We start from the raw sequence: 16567 nt of genomic DNA on the forward strand, positions 1-16567 counted from the left end.
GTGGCTGCCCCATGCCTGGAAGTGTTCAAGGCCAGGTTGGATGGGACTTGGAGCAGCCTGGGACAGTAGAAGGGGGTTGGAACAAGGTGATCTTTCAGATCCCTTCCAACCCAAACCACTCTATGATTCTGTGTTTCTGATGAAGTTGTTCATCAAACAACTTGTGTTTTACATTCATGAGCAGCAAAACTGTATCTGTTATGTGCATGAGAGAAGAACCCAAGACAAAGTTTGAGTTGCACAGTATTACTGGCAAAGTAATGGGGTGGAATCCAAGCCTTTGCACTGTTATGCTCATGCTCTAACTTCTGGAATAATGACCTCTCTCAAATAATTGACCTTTGTTCTCAAGTGAGTCACATTTAATTTTACGGATGGACAATTGACCATTCAAATTTTCTGTAAAAATTCTGTAAGTTATTCCTATGCCTCAATAACCAGAAACTGCCTAAAAACTTTTTCAAAGTAAGGCATTGAATTCGAACTTATTTTAATACAAAACAGAGTTTTAGTTGTATTATCTAACTTTATGTGTCATCATCTAAATAGGGAGCTCCATTTATCCTCAATGGAGAGAAAGAAGCCAAAGGTGGCTGGCTCATGTTGAGTGTCTGCATTGGAAACCTCCTCTGAGTGGTGAGAAAACTCCTAGTATGTGAGAGGTCTGATCTGTTGGAGTTTTTAGATGAAATTTTTGTTATTGAGGTGACTGCACTGGTGATTGCAAACATGAGGTGCCCAGACTCACTCCTGAACTCGGTGCTTGCATCCAGCTTCCATCTCTGAAAAGACAGCAGAGTGCAGACCTGGCTAGGAAATAACCATGCTTTATAATGCATGGAATTATAATTTGACCATAAATTACTTTCTCAAAACTTAAGAAAAACAACCAAACAAACCTGGTGTTATGATTGTACTGAATCAGCAAACTCTGTCCTCAGTTGCAGTCATGTCAGTGCCCTAGCCAGGGGGGAGTTTGGGATCTCAGGAGTTCCCATGGAAGCCATGAGAGCCAAGGACTGCATCTGCAGGGTGACACTACTCAGAATGTGACCTGGTGTCATCCGATACAGAGAACAGCTGCAGAGAAAAGGATGGGAAGGCACTGGAACAGGCTGCCCAGGAAAGTGGTGGAGTCACCATCCCTGGAAGTGTTCCCAAAATATGTGGATGTGGCACTTGAGGACATGGTTTAGTGGTGAACACGGTGGTGATGGGTTGATGGTTGGACATGATTTTAAAGATCTTTTCCAACCTTAACAAGTGCTCCAACAGCTTCTGTGGCAGTGGAGCTGTTGTACCTCAGCCAGGAAAAGCTGAAGGACACAACTCCTCCTGCTGGGAGCTCCCTTCCCTTCCCACTGTGCCATTTGGGATGCACAGAAGGCCTCCTTCACTGACTGCCACATTCCCACCCAGCCTCATCCGACCGAGGCTGCTCAGCTCCTTGGACTTGTGTTTGGAGGCGTTGGAGCTGCACCTCTGAAAGAGCAAGGAACCAGAGATCCCTAAATCGTTTTGGAAGCAGCCACATTCTCACCTTTTCCTGGCAGTGAACATTACTTGCTCCCCATATGGTTTTCAATCTGTATAGCTGGAAAACTACACACTCAGCTGTGTTTATTTGGTAACACTCTGTGTAACCTATGGTTTTCTCTGATGGCTGTGTTACTAGTAGAGCCAAGAGTTAGTTGGCAGATAGATTGTATTAAAAAAATCAAAAGTATAGGGAAAAAAAATCAACAGAAATAATAGATCTCTGTTTATCTGAAAATAAGTTTAATTTTCATGATATTATGTTCAGTACATAAATCTATTTCCCCTAAAGTGGATTTGCTTGGGGAAAAAAAAAAAAAAAAAGAGAGATTTTTTTTTTTCTGTGATGCCTAAAGACAATATTTGAGAGATGCTTAAAAATATATACTTAAACCTCTGTATTGACTTAAGATACGCAATGACAACCTCATTTGCTGCATCCCTGCCCCTTTGGAGCTGGGGGTGAGGGCGGGTTGGAGCCGTGCTGGGACCCCGCGGCTGCACTCAGGGAACTGCAGCTCCCGGGTTCTCCGCCTTGGGCGCGGCGGACAGACGGACGTTGTCCCTCCCGCTCCACCAGGTGGACACGGCGTTCTCCGCGGAGTTGTCGGAGCTGAAGTAGTGAACCCTCCAGCCGCAGCAGCACCGCAGCTTCCTCACCTCGCAGCGGAAAGTCTTGCTGAAGACGTAGTAAATGACGGGGTTGTAGGCCGTGGAGGACTTGGCGAACAGGCAGGGCAGCAGCGTCACCACGGGCTGCAGGGAGTCGCTGGAGTTAAAGATGGACCAGAAGCTGGCGGCTGCATAGGGAGTCCAGGAGCTCAGGAAGGCCACTGAGATGAGCACGGCCATCTGCAAGGGAACAGAGCTGTTTGCAGCTGGCACAGGGAGGGTTGGATACCCTGGAACATCGGGGGTGTGTGGGACCACACCAGGACTGCAACACCCGGAGTGCAACACCCGAGCTGTGCTTGCTGCGCCCGCCTGACAAGAGAGACATTGAGGGGCTGGAGCGTGTCCAGAGAAGGGAACGGAGCTGGGGAAGGGGCTGGAGCACAAGTCTGAGGAGGAGCTGCTGAGGGGGTTCAGCCTGGAGTAAAGGAGACTCAGGAGGACTTTATCAGTCTCTACAACTCCTCGGAGGATAGAGCCAGCTGGGGGTCAGGCTCTGATCCCAGGAAAAAATGAAAGGACAAGAGGAAATGCCCTCAGGTTGCACCAGGGGATGTTTAGATTGGATATTAGGAAGCATTTCTTCACAAGAGGGGTTGTCAGTCATTGGGACAACTGCCCAGGGCAGTGGTGGAGTCACTGTCATTAGCAATATTAAGAAAAATGTGGTGCTGTGGTGCTTAGGGACATGGTTAAATGGTGGATCTGTCAGTGCTGAATTAGTGGTTAGACCTGATGGTCTTAGAGACCTTTTCCAGTCTTAATGATTCAGTGATTCTATGACTGGCCTCCACAAAGCTTGGATCAATTCTGCTTTTCCACAAGAAATGCACAACTGAAGTACTTATTTGAAAAAAAAAAATTCATAATAATACTTAATATTAATATATTAAAATCTTGTTTCCATACCGAATTTCTGTGTAAGTCTCCATAATTCCATGATTTTGTGAGCTATGCATGAGCAGAGCCGGCTCTCTGCCAGCTCTTGATTACTGCACACTCTTCCCATCACAGGGATAACTCACCAGGGTCAGCTTCTTCTCCAGTTTGGCTGCATTAGGGATCCTGTCAATATTCTGGATCTCTTGGTATGCTTTATGAACCTTCCAGGCAATCCCCAAGTAACAGGCAACGATGGTCAGCGCAGGCAGGACCGTGCACAGGAGGAACATGCTCAGGATGAAGGAGAAACCATTGGAGGAGTTGTGGAACTTGCTCCAGGCTATTGTACAAGAGATGCCAAAGGGCTCAGGGCCGTAGTAGCCCCAGCCCACCAAGGGCAGGATAGCCCAGAGCAAGGAGTAGAGCCAGATAAAAGCAATCAGGATGCAGACAGTGTTCTTGGTGATTTTGTTACCTGCAAGAAAGAGGAAGAGCAAGAGTATATGGATCCCATCCCAGCCACACGGGGGTTTGCCATAACTTCTCCTTAGACAGAAGGATGGTGGCTACAGATACACCTGGGCTGCTCCTGCAGGTCCCTAACCTCTGGGCTTCCAGACAAACAGGGTGTTGGAGGATTAGATGAGACCTGAACACAGCCCTCCGTGCTCATCCAGAGCTTAGTTAGGCAGGGAGCTTTACAAGATCAATTTCACCTGGAATGTGCTGTGGTCCCAGCCCAAGAATGCCAGGAGAATATTCCTTCCTTTTAAATTCCAGTGTATCTGCTTGGATACAAATAGGAAGGGAAGGCAGTCTGGTCTAGGAAAACATTTGTGCTCTCCTTTCTCAGGTAGTTTCACTTGGTAAAACTGAGAAGTGAAAAACCTCACTGTTTCATACAGAGTTTAACCTGGGAACACCAGGATTTGATATTGCACTAAAGGTTGAGGCTTATTCTGCTGTTACTGACCTGACATTCCACAGAGCACCCCTCAGAGCAGGAGCCCAAGCACAGCCAGGGGAGCAGACGGGTGATTTACTCACTGTTGGATTTGGACGAGTTGGTGACGAGGAACCGAATCACGGCCATGGCACACAGAGTCATCATGCTGCAGACCCCGAAGAGGAAACCCATCAGGGCATAGTAAACACAGGAGGCGTCTCCCCCGAGCCAGGCGTGGTTCCAGGCGGAGGCGATGGCCAGCGGGTACATGCTGAGGGCCATGCCAATGTCTGCCACTGCCAGGTTCACTGTCAGCAGCTCCGGGGGCTTCAGCAGGGAAGAGCGTTTCACAGCCGTGGCAAGGACAGCTGAATTCCCCAGGATTGTCAGGATGGCTGAAAGGGAAGTGTGGAGTCCTTCAGCCACTCAGTGTAATCTCTCTACACAATGGTTAGGTTGGTTCTGCCCCCGCCTCCAATGACCTTGGCCTTGCAGTTCCTTCCCCCTCGGTGTGTCTCCATTTGGCTCCAGTTCAATGCCCTCACCTGCCCTCTGCCAGCCCCCAGACCCTCTACTTTAGGGGAGACAGGACTGGAGTTCCCTCTCTCGCCTCTCTCACCCCTCGCCCTCTCTCTCTTCACCTTCTCCTCCCATCCTGGCTTGGGGTGGGGGGAGGAAATTAAATGGACTCTGGTGCTCAACCAAAGAGATTTGTCTCCTGTGTTTCCCTGCCACCTCCCTGGGCACAATGAACACTGTTGCCACACGATGCAACAAGGAAGGATCAATGCAGGCAAGAATATCACACAGGTAACACACCTGTGAAATCCGCTGGAAGTGTGTGAAGTGCCTGAGAGGGGCTATAGCAGAGCTTAGGAGGGATTTCTTACGAGATTATGTAGTGATAAGGGGGAATGGCTTTAAACTGAAAGAGAGCAGGTTTAGATTTGATATAAGGTGTTCTTCCCTGTGAGGGCAGTGAGGCCCTGGCACAGGTTTCCCAGAGAAGCTGTGGCTGCCCCATCCCTGGAAGTGTCCAAGGCCAGGTTGGACAGGGCTTGGAGCAACCTGGGATAGTGGGTGTCCCTGCCCATGGCAGGGTTTGGAATGTCACATGACTGTCTGCCCATGTGAAAAGTCACTTTCAGCCTTTTTTATAAGCCCCCTTTAAGTACTGCAAGGCCACAATGAGGTCTCCCTGTAGCCTTTTCCAAAGAGAACTCCCCAGCTCTCCCAATCTGTCTCCAGAGTGAAGGTGCTCCAGCCCTCAGAGCATCTTTGTGACCTCCTCTGGACCTACTCTGGCAGGTCCATGTATTTCTTGCACAGAGAAAGACTATCCTCACTTCTCCTTCCTGCTGAAGTACTCCAGCCATCCTACCCACCTGTCCTCTGCACTTCCCAAAGCCTTCCTTCTGGGTGACTTCCCTCATCTTCCACTGGAGCCCCAGCACTGGGCTCTGAGCTGCCTGGGTGGTGGGCATGTGCTGGCTGGGCAGCTCAAAGTCCTTGCTGATCCCATGACTGTTCTGGTGGTCTCTGAGAGTAGTGGGACCATGGGAGTTGTTTAGCCAGGGGCATGCAACAGACCCAGAGCTTGCTTTGCAAAAAGAGCTGTCAGACATACATTATTCAGGTGTGCCACAGGGCTTCAAAGTGCTGGTGACAGCAGTGTCAGAAGTACAAGCACCTAACAACTCATTTTCTCTCTTCTTTCAAGTGAACATGGTGCTGTAGCAACATTTTGATGACAGGTTTTCCTGAGAAAGTGTCCTCTAAAGTCAGACATGAAAGAAGGAGACAGAAAAAGATTCTGTCATGTTCCCTTGTGGCTGTGAATGCAGGAAGGTTGCATTTGCTCACAGGTACCACTTAAAAGTGCCCACAGAGCACTTAATAGAGGCACATGCAATAAAATGGAATAAATATATTGGCATAAATACAAAAACCTCAGAGGTGTCAAGAGGAAGGCTTAACTGAAATGGGGACACAAATCTGAGACCCCATGTCTCTCCTTCATTCACTTTCTGACCAAACAAGTTCACTTGCCACCTCTGGATGCCCTTGAAGGGTTCCCTGAGCTCTCAGGATCTCTGTGCTGCACACACGGGATGATGTCCACGGGGCCTTGGCCACTTGCTGACAGAGCAACCTGCAGCTCAGTGGGCAGAGCACTCTCCACAGGCTGGGACATGGAATCATGGAATCACAGAATCCTTTCAATTGAAAAACACTTCTAAGATCATCAGGTCCAGCCATTCCCCAGCACTGACCAGGCCACCTCTAAAGAATGTCCCCAAATGCCACATCCACACAGCTTTTAAATCCTCCACCACTGCCCTGGGCAGCCAGTTACAATGCTTCACAGTCCTTTCCATGAAGAAATGTTTCCTAATATCTAATCTAAACCTGCTCTGGTGCAACTTGAGGCCATTTCTTCTTGTCCTGTTACTTGTAATCTGTGAGCAGAGCCTGAATCCCCCTGGTTGTCCCCTCCTGTCAGGGAGTGCAGAGCCAAAAGGTTCCCCCTGAGCCTCCTTTTTCCCAGGCTGAGCCCCTTTCCAGCTCCCTCAGCCGCTCCTGGTGCTCCAGCCCCTTCCCCAGCTCAGCTCCTTTCTCTGGAGTCACTCCAGCCCCTCATTCTGCATCTCACAGTGAGGGTCCCAAAATAGAACATCCTCAGGCTTCAGGAGGAAAAATTAACCCAGTTCACTTTCTTCTGTAAGAACCCAACCCTTACACAAGATGCAGGAAGCAGCTCTGCCATCAGAGGTGACATCCAGGCCCAGCCTCTCTTTTGCCCTGACAGAGGCTCTTCCCATCCATCCCACAGCCTGCGTGCTGCTGGCTGGTCCAGGACAGAGCTGTAAGTGTGGGACAGTAACCAAACAGCTGGTGGTGATGCTGCCTCCCATGCCCTGGCCTTGTTCCCAATAAAAACATCATTTCAGGGCACAAATGTGCAGCCCCAGTGAGGTGGCAAAGCTATGGATAAATACAACACCTGTTTCCAGTTCAGCTCCCTGCTTTATTTCTGAGAGTCCCTGCAGGATGCAGTGCACCTGGCTGCCACACAGGGCTCTGGACCCGATGCTGGAAGATGTGCCTGGAGTTTCAGTGCCTCAAAGTCCTTTAGGAGAGGTGAGAGACTGCAGCATGGTGGACCATGAACATGGGGAGCTCCAGCCTCCAGCCCTTTTTTGTTGTCTCTTCTCATTGCCTTAACTGCATCTAAATGTATTTACATTTCTGAGAGAAGGGAGCTGGCATCCTGACTTGAAAAAGCCCTTCATTGTTTTGTAAAAATTTTCTCACCCTGAGCTGTGCTCTGCTATGCAGAACAAGAGGAAATATGAAGTGCTAAAGTCCAGCACTTCTGTCCAGAGCCTCAGTATGGAAGCACATGAAAATATAGGCTTGTCTTTCTTACATCAGCCAGAGCTTTCAAGAGAGCTGAAGGAAGGAATCAGGAAAAATTCAGGTGGAAAACATGCCTAAACAAGCTCCACTCCTCTCCAAACCCATGAGGGTAGAAAACAAATGCCTGTGTACATGCAAGAAGCAGACAAGGAAGAAAACACTTAACTGAAGCCATGGGCTGGTAGCTATCTCCACTTGTATTTCATTTTCAATCCGCCTGCAGCAGGGCAAACAGGCTGCTGCAAAACCCAGAACTGCTATCTGGAAACACTCTGCTGTTCTGTAGCAGTTCATCCTACCAAGACACAGCAGGATGACACTTCCCCCACCAAGGATCAGCCCACAGCTGCTTTCCCCTGACCAGTCCCATGGACTGAGCTGCCCTGGCTCAGTTCTCAGGGCTGAGATGCCACAGAATGTGACAACTTATTTTGAATATTTGTGATGCCACAGAGGCAAATTTGTGGTGGCCATTCTTCAGCATCAAAACAAGATTTCACATCCGAGAGTGGAGATTAATCCTGGCTGCCAACCACCTCCAAGGCACTAAGCAGGGGAATCTGTGGGGAAATATTTGCTGTCATTTCCCTCCAGGTTCTTCTGCCTGACCACAGCACAGACAGGGAATCCCTGTATCCTATTCCCTGGCCCCAAGCAAACGAGCAAGCTGTGAACTCACCTATGATTAGAAGAAAGACCCCAGCTCCATAATCCACTACTGGGTGGAGTTTGGAAATGTACTGCTCCTCCATGGTCCCTTGTGGAGACGGGTGAAGGTTTTCAATCAAAGGTGAAGACACTGCAGGAGCAAAGAGCTCGTCCTCATGGTTTGCCTGCTGCAGGTGAGAGCTGGTGTTGGGTGCTGGCAGTGCAGGGACCCTTCTGCTGCCTCCTTGCCCTGCCTCTGGTGTTGCAGGGGAGAAGCCTGGAGTGAGAGGAAGGATTTCCCCCTGGGAGGCAGAGTGAAAGCCAGGCAGAGCTGCTGCCAGAGCAATCCCGCCTGCCTGGCTGGCAGAGCAGCTCTCCTCCCACCCCTCCTCTCCCACCCTTCTGCTCCTTGGCTTGTCGGGAAGATTCACAATGCAAATGCCCTCAGATGAGCAAAACCAATTGTTCTTCAACCATCAGCAGCCCTGGGAAATAAAGCCAGGCTGTAGGGGCAGGCAAGGGAAGGAAGGTTGGGAGTTTTGTTTTCCAGCTTTATGGCTGAGTATGGGAGATACAAGGTTTGGGCAGGAGTCTCTGAGTTGAAGTGTAAGAGGAAAGGTGTTTGCTGCAGGGGCTCAGCAGGGTCAAAGTCACACCACTGAAGACAGGACTGTCTGAGCTGCTCCAGTGCAGATCTAGAGGATGCTTTGTCCAGTGTAGTGTACCAGAAGAGAACCAACCTCTGAGGTCACTCAGTGACACTCCAGAGTTCTGACCTGGCAAACAGCCACAGGAACACCTCACCTCCATGTTTTCCTTCTCCTTAGAATATTTGAGCCTAAAATCACCATAATGAGCAACCTGGCTTAGTGGGTGGCATCCCTGCCCGTGGCAAGGGACTGGAACTAGATGGTCTTTAAGGTCCCTTCCAGCCCAAACCATTCTGTGATTCTGTCATAAGGAATTTTTAAATTCATAAGAGCATGGAGACATCACAAGTGTGATTTAGGTGGAATTTAGGTGCTCAAGTATAGCAGTAACAGCCTAAAGATAGGAATCGGGGAGAGTTTGAAAACCTTTAGTTTCAGCAGGGTTCCATACATCTCCAAGCATGGAGACTACACAACAGTTGTTCCAGTGCCTTTTTGTTCAAAGTCCCACATAGTTCTGGAATAAAGGCACCACTCAACTCATGAAATGCAGCAGCTGCTCAGGAGCTGTTCAGTGCAGGTGTCCTTCAGGAGAGGAGGAGATTCAGCTGAATGAATGAATGTGGGTGGTTGTTGCAATGCTCTCGAGCCATGGGTGTATAAGTGAGACTCAGCATAGGAAGGTAGGATATATACAGTGTTAATCATAAAAGGAAGTTCTTTTACCAGAATAGAATAAAAAAGGGAAGAGGTGATGTCTCAAAAACATGCCCAGTACTGAGAGTTTCAAACAGCTTGGTCAATTCAGTGTAGTCTGTGCCAGAAAGAGCTTACCATTTGATAGCAGTGTCCTGGTTCTAGCCAGGACAGGGTTAATTTTGCAGTAGCCAGGAAGGGCATGGCCAGGACGTGGAGGTGATTCTGTAGCACCTGGGCAGAACAAGGACAGGGAGAAATGTCTGCTAGGAGTAGAAACAACACAAATCAGAAAGTAGAGAATTGCCACATTCTGACAGTTACTCCAGTACACAAACCCATTATATTGGTTCACAATTACACAGTGCCAGATCACCACAAAGAGGATGGATGTCCACCTTGCTAAATTCACAGAACAGCTCCTGGGACTGCTTTGGGCTGCACCAGCTGGCACTGTCCTGGCATTCCCAGGCACAGGTTAGCTAAAACAAGCCCAGGATTGTTGCCAGTGAGCAGTAACATCATCAGCTTTGAAAACAAAGAGTTTTGTTCCTTGGCAGAGATGTTGTCCATGTGTTTTGCTCTTATCCTGAGTGCAAACATTTAGATTCTCAAGGTGCAGCCACTGGATGAGGATTGAATGTTTTAAAGTTCTCAAACAGAGCTTTTAATTCTGATAAAACCCCTTACTGATAAATCTCCTGACCTGTGCTATGCAGTCATCTCACCTAATGTTTCTTTTTGGCCTTTCTTGGTGAAAAGCATTGAAGAAGGCTCAGTTCAAGGAGCCTGATGTCACCCAGCCAGATCTCCTGCTTTCCCACTTGTTGTATGGTCAAGCCTCTCTCTACTGAAATGAAACATTGCCTTTCTTCAGGCAAGCAAGGAGACCAAGGGTAAGATTAAAACATTTTGCTGAGAATTTAATTGCTAATTATTATTTAATTACTGGAGACTCCACTAGCTACATCATGAAGCCAGTCCTCTGCCAGCTCTTGTGGGCACCTTAGATTACACTGCGTGGCTCTTTCATGCTGGTTTAGATGGCATTTCATTTATTGTGAAACCCTCAACTTAGCATTCACATGGGGAAGGATTACATCAACAGTCCAGTTACGAAATGGAAGAGAAGAAAATGAATGATTAAAACCAGAAGAGCTGACGGATCCCAAACCCAGTGCATTATTCCAGTGTTGTTTAACAATAGCAAGTTGTGCTCATCACCATCATCCTGCACATCAGATCAAGCCATATGATCCATTCACAACAGCCCAAGTTTATATATCTTGACAGACCCCGATTTGGGTGATCATACTTTATAATTGTTTTGTGAAACTTACTTTTGATTTAATAAAGTAGTGATGAGGTGAGGTAGATGGAAGGATGAAGTTAATAAACTCACCATGAAACTGTTACACATATTTGATGTAAATATGGACATATATACAAAACAACTTCCCATTGTTGGCATAAAGCAGGGTATGAGTTTTGATGTACCCAGTGAGAACATACTATAACTTCATTTTTACTTGGCACAGGGAAAAAAAAAAAGAGTATTCTGAATCTGTAGGAACAAGGGAATAGCTCTGAATTACCAGTTTGCCACTATTTAGTGGTTCAGTTTGAGAGATAAAATGTCTCAATATTTGGAGATGCTTGGGATATGTATACTGGCATGTGTTTGATAATATATATCAAAATCACTGATATTTTCTGATATGTGGGGAGGGCTATGAATCTGGGTCCTTATCAGGAATGTCTATCAAAAATAATCATGCATCATTTAGAAGAGGACATGACTTTGTTATTTCTGTTTCCCTCTGGCTGCTGTGTCCAGACCTTCTCTTTGCAAAGACTCTGAGATCTCAAGTGAGCAGAGTGTGTGCAGTTCGTGGGGACAGATCCTTTTGAGTGCCCTCTCCTTGCTGCAAAACACATCTGCCATGAGGCACAACTCAAGCTTTTTGATTAAAAAATGCCACCTTTTCCAAACTCCTTGGAAGAAACAACTTCATCATATTCTCCAGGAATTCCTACAACTTCCTTCCTTTTAAAAATTCGTTTACTTCTGCAGTTTTACTTTTGGAAGCTCATCTTTGAGCTGAGACCTCTAGCTGAGCTTCTCTAGCTTTCATCTCTATTTATAAAAACCAGAACCAGCATTTAAGTAGAATTCTCAGTCTCCTCATGGAGTTGTATGTTTTCAACAACTTAGTCTTGTTTAAGCTGGTATTTGCAACCTCAAGCATAGTCATTTTTAAATTGTTTTCTTCTGGCTGCCTGCACTGACTTGCATGTTATTGCCTGAGGGTTATTTACAAAGTCTAAATTCAGTCTAGGGACATTAAACTCCTTAACTTCCCTTGGCAGGAACTGAAGAATCCAGTTGGATCAATACATTTTGCTCTTTCATTACAACCAGTTTAATATATGATACTTGTGTGTTGGTTAACCCAGTCCAAGTGAATTACTTGGGTCACAACATCCCCTGCAGTGCTGCAGGCTGGGAAAAGAGTGGCTGGAAAGCTGGAAAAGGACCTGGGAGTGCTGGGGACAGCACTGAGCATGAGCCAGCTGTGCCCAGGTGGCCAAGGCCAATGGCACCTGGCCTGTACCAGCCATGGTGTGGCAGCAGGACCAGGGCAGTGATTATTCCCCTGTTCTGAGGCCACATCTCAAAGTGCTGTGTTCAATTTTGGGCCCCTCAGGACAAAAAAGACATTGAGGGGCTGGAGCACATCCAGGGAAGAGCTACAAGGCTGGGGAAAGGTTGTGGAACTGAAGCCAGAAGCTCACATTTATTAAACAAAGTCATTATTTGTTGTAACCATGATAGTTATACTTCACTGGTGAAAAAAATACCAGGTACACAGCGAGGAAAGTCACACATGGAGTAAAGATGTCTCTGACATGACATAGCAACTCTTTTCAACTGGGCAATAGGCTGCCCTCTCAAGGACAATTTTTTTTTTTAATCTCCCAGTGTTCTCAAATATGCAATGAAAGGCTCTAATTTGAGAAAACAAGGCAAAGGAGAAACATAGCAGGAGGTGAGAAAGGAGAGATTGGAATGAGATATGAAAAGGTTAATTCAACATTCAAGTATGAGGCATACTACAGCTGTTTCAGAGGTGTGAGAAGACAGACTCTAATACACTAAGAGTGGAAAGGAAAGGTGCTAAAGTAAAAGGAAAGCTGCTATTGTGTTAGGAAAAGAGAAGAATAAAATGTATTGCCCATGCAATGGAATATGACATTGCAAAACCTGCTCATATTTAATATGATGACCATGTTCCCAGATCTCAGTTTAACAGTGGTATGAACAGCAGCTACTCGCATTTTCAAGGGCACAGAGACACAACCATGCTCTGTGATGCTGGATATTGCACAAGTAATCACACAAAGATGCTTTCTTACAGAGTTTTTTCAACCATTTATTGACATGTTGGTTTTGGTCGCAAGCTCCACTGACTTTTCCTTTGTATTTTGGCATTTTGGTCCTGCACTCTACTTAGTCACAATTCCTTTATGTCATTCAGACAATGGGGAAAAACCCCATAATTTGTAGAATGGAGCACCTGGGCCACCAGAGGAATATTGCTGTGCAGCAACTCTCTCTTCATCCTCTGCATACCTCTATGGTGAGCACATCTCTGGCAAGCACAAGTGTGGCTACAGAGAGGGGCTGGGAAGTGACACATTCCAGGCACTCTACCTTCTAAAAAGAGAAAATCAGCAGATTGAATCATTTAAGACTCTCCAGTTTTGTGTTACTGTAGCATGATGGCAACAAGGACTGTCTGTGATCCTAAGATCAGAAATGTTCTGGAAGCAGCAAAACAGCAAATAGGACCTGGAGACAAGGGATCACAGTGTGTAGGGCTGGGAACAAACCTGCCCAGACCCTTCCAGCAGCACTGGGAGCAGGAAGACCATCTCTGCAGGAGTCTGTCCAGCTTCAGGACCAGTCCCAGCTCTGCTCCTTTGTCTTTTCTTTCATTTGACCTAATGCTGATTTGGGCTCTCCCCTTCCTCTTTGAATGAAAAAACTCCATCTTCTCCTTTTTGCTAGGAAATCCAGAACCATACTGAGAGGGAGCATCCCTCCAGCAGCACAGGTGAAAGTGGTCCTTCTCTTTGTTCCTTAATTTTGATAGCAGGACTAGGATCTGGCAGAACTGAGACAGGACCAAACAGGCTGTGGTGGGATATTTGGGATGCAGGGCCATATGGGACAGCAAACACTGCAGGGCCCTCCTGGACACTGGCATGAGGACAGTGAAGGCCTCCCAGTGCTGCCTCTGAGAGAGTTCACTGGCTGCAGCTGGTGTTGCTGTTTCTTGCTTCACTGAAGAGTGGAAAGGGGATTTGTTTTGAGGAAATGTTTATCACATTTATTTAAAGGTAATCAAAGGAAAGGTTACCAGACTGGAAGACAAGAGATTAGGGGTTTTATACAGCCTTTGAGACAGAGCTGATTATTTATTGATAATCTTGACCCAAATGGTGTAACCCAGTTGTGTTGACACCATGGGCTCTCTGAAAACTGGGTGCACTCACCTCTATTCCCTGCTCCAGTTTCTCTGCCAAGGCAGGAATGGAGCAGCCCAGGGATGTGATCCCAGAGCAGGCATGGCTGTGTATCCCACACAGACAGCATGACAGGGTTCAAAAGTGCAATCCTATGGCACTGCAGATGAACTCGATGGCACTGCCCTGGCTCTGCTGTTCCCTACTGTGTGACACTCCTCAGGTCACTTCCTTCCTCTTGCTGCCTCTGACTGACCCGCTGAAATTGCACATTTTCCAAGGTCTGACTGATCTCCAGCTATTTCTGCCCTGTAACAAAGCAGCGCCATTGTTGGCTTGTGCCTCTCAGCACCATTGTGACACAACAATAGCTTAAAGAGGCCAATTTTCTTTCATATTAGAATTACTAATTTCTAAATAGACCCACGCTGGGAATTCAAAAATGCCAGGATTACAAATTATTATTTAGAGAAAAGAAAAATAGCTGAGACTGAATCCTGTAAAAATATAGATGCAGATAAGAGGGGAAATTCATGGAGATTCTTCTCTTGGATGGAAAAGAGCAGGTTTCTTTGTTCAATCTGGAGCACAAAGTTTAATGGAGAAAGAGAAAAGATTGGGAAACAAGGGCATAACAGAGGCTTGATGATAACAAATCTCTTGTTAGGTAGAATGGGGAAGACAAAACTTCTTCTCTGCAATAAACTGTGGTGGCATCACCAGCTCTTTGACAATGACCTTGTTAAGGACATCGTTGAGCAGAGCTGCTGACTGACAACTATCACAGCAACCTGAGGCAACTTCCCTATATTTTAACCTCCAGTGAAAGACACTGCTTGGAGTTTAAGGTTCCCTGGCAGCAGGGAGAGCACCAGAAGCCTCATTTCAAGACCCTCTGTCATTTTTCTTCATCAAATCATGTTCAGGTCTCTTTTCCAGCCTGCAAATTATAATCATATGAGTGCGAGAAGTCAGAGCTATTCTTTCTTGACTTCTTTTCTAAGGTCTTTTGACTCTTTAAGCCATGTAGTGATTCCCTCTATACAGAACTGCCAGCTCGAGATGGCTGTAAATATGGCACAGAGTAGGATTGTGAGGGAAAGAAGAAAAACTACTTTCTCAAAATTATTATTTTTCAGTCACTAGCATTTTAATTGCTCGAGTTTTCAAGGTTAACTGAGCTGCAGCAACACGTTGCTCTCAGAGAGCATTTTCCACACCTTGGAAAGTGCTTGATGTTTTACTTCTTTGCACTTCACTCCTTTGCAATGGTGTGAAATGACCTTTGAAGGGATATAAGAGATCATTAAACTTGCAAAAAATTAATCCCACAAATGTTATTGACTTGCAGACAGGTCCTTTACTTCATTGCTCTTGATACTTGACAGGAAACAAAAGTGGGAGTAAGTTAAATATTTAGTGGATATTCTTGCATTGGCACAGAGAAACTTCCAGCTCTTTCCCCCATGTTTACACAGTGCTCAGTTTGTTTTATTAATACTGAGTTATCCCTCTGCTTGCCTTCCCAGGGCTACTCTACAGTGGAAAACTCATAAGACAAGGAAAGGCCTCAGACATCACTGCAGTCTCCTTCATCTTAGGTACGGATGACATCAATTCCTCTGCTGCTTGCATTTATCTGCTGTACATCAGAAAAGTATTGTCTTGCTTCTAAGAGGCTGGTTTGGATTATTCGCTAATAGACCATGCTAAAAAACAACAACAGCAACAGCGACTGTGAATGCTTCCTGCACTCACACTGAAAAAAACAGATTAACTTATCCTGAGAAAAAAAAAATATCTTGTGGTGAGGGCCCTGGGGCATTCTGGGTTCAAATCTTTGCCTTGCCATAGTCTTCCTGTCACTGCTTTTTGGCCAGAGATTAAATCTTTCTGTGCTTCAATGCCTCAGAAATGGATGCAAATAAAAGCTTTCTTCTTTATATCCTCTAAACCACTGTCACACGTTCATGGGAACAGAATGGTTTGGGTTGGATGGGACCTTGAAGCTGATCTCATTTCAGCCCCTGCCATGGGCAGTGACATCTTCCACTATCCCAGGTTACTCCAAGCCCCATCCAACCTGGCCTTGGACACTTTCAGGGATGAGGCAGCCCTGAGACAGTTTCTCTGGGCACTCTGTGCCAGGGCCTCACCACCTTCACAGGGAAGAATTTCTTCCTTACATTTAATCCAAGTATAAACCCTGTCAGTTTGAAGCCATTGTCCCCTGTCCTGTCACTAAACACCCTTGTAAAAAAATCCCTTTTTGGCTTTCTTGGAAGCCTCCTTTAGGCACTGGAAGGGACTCTAAGGTCTTCCAGAGCCTTCTCTTCTCCAGGTGAACATCCCCATCTCTTCCAGCCTGGCATTCAGAGCAGAGGGCTCCAGCCCTTAGAGCATCTTTGTGCCGTCCTCTGGACCTGCTCCAACATGTCCCTGTCTTTTTTTGTGTGTGTTGGTGCTCCCAGAGCTGGATGCAGCACTCCAGGTGGGATATCACAAGAGCAAAGCAGTGAGAGAGAGAATCCTCTCCCTTGACCCACTGCCCAGGCTGGTTTAGATGCAGCCCAGGACACAGTTGGCT

The 16567-nt window shown here is 46.6% G+C and overlaps 1 protein-coding gene across 1 annotated transcript; it reads right to left on the bottom strand.

Annotated features, from left to right (window-relative positions):
- Nucleotides 1-1892: 1892 nt before the first annotated feature.
- On the bottom strand, nucleotides 1893-8208 carry LOC136358351 (opsin-5-like). The gene is made up of 4 exons (XM_066314279.1): nucleotides 8136-8208; nucleotides 4138-4431; nucleotides 3234-3565; nucleotides 1893-2388 (listed from the first exon to the last, which is right to left on the bottom strand). Exons 1-4 carry the CDS (start codon nucleotides 8206-8208, stop codon nucleotides 2041-2043), a joined length of 1047 nt encoding a protein of 348 aa, XP_066170376.1. The 3' UTR covers nucleotides 1893-2040.
- Nucleotides 8209-16567: the final 8359 nt, after the last annotated feature.

The sequence above is a fragment of the Sylvia atricapilla genome, chromosome 3, assembly GCF_009819655.1.
Source record: "Sylvia atricapilla isolate bSylAtr1 chromosome 3, bSylAtr1.pri, whole genome shotgun sequence".
Taxonomy (NCBI): domain Eukaryota; kingdom Metazoa; phylum Chordata; class Aves; order Passeriformes; family Sylviidae; genus Sylvia; species Sylvia atricapilla.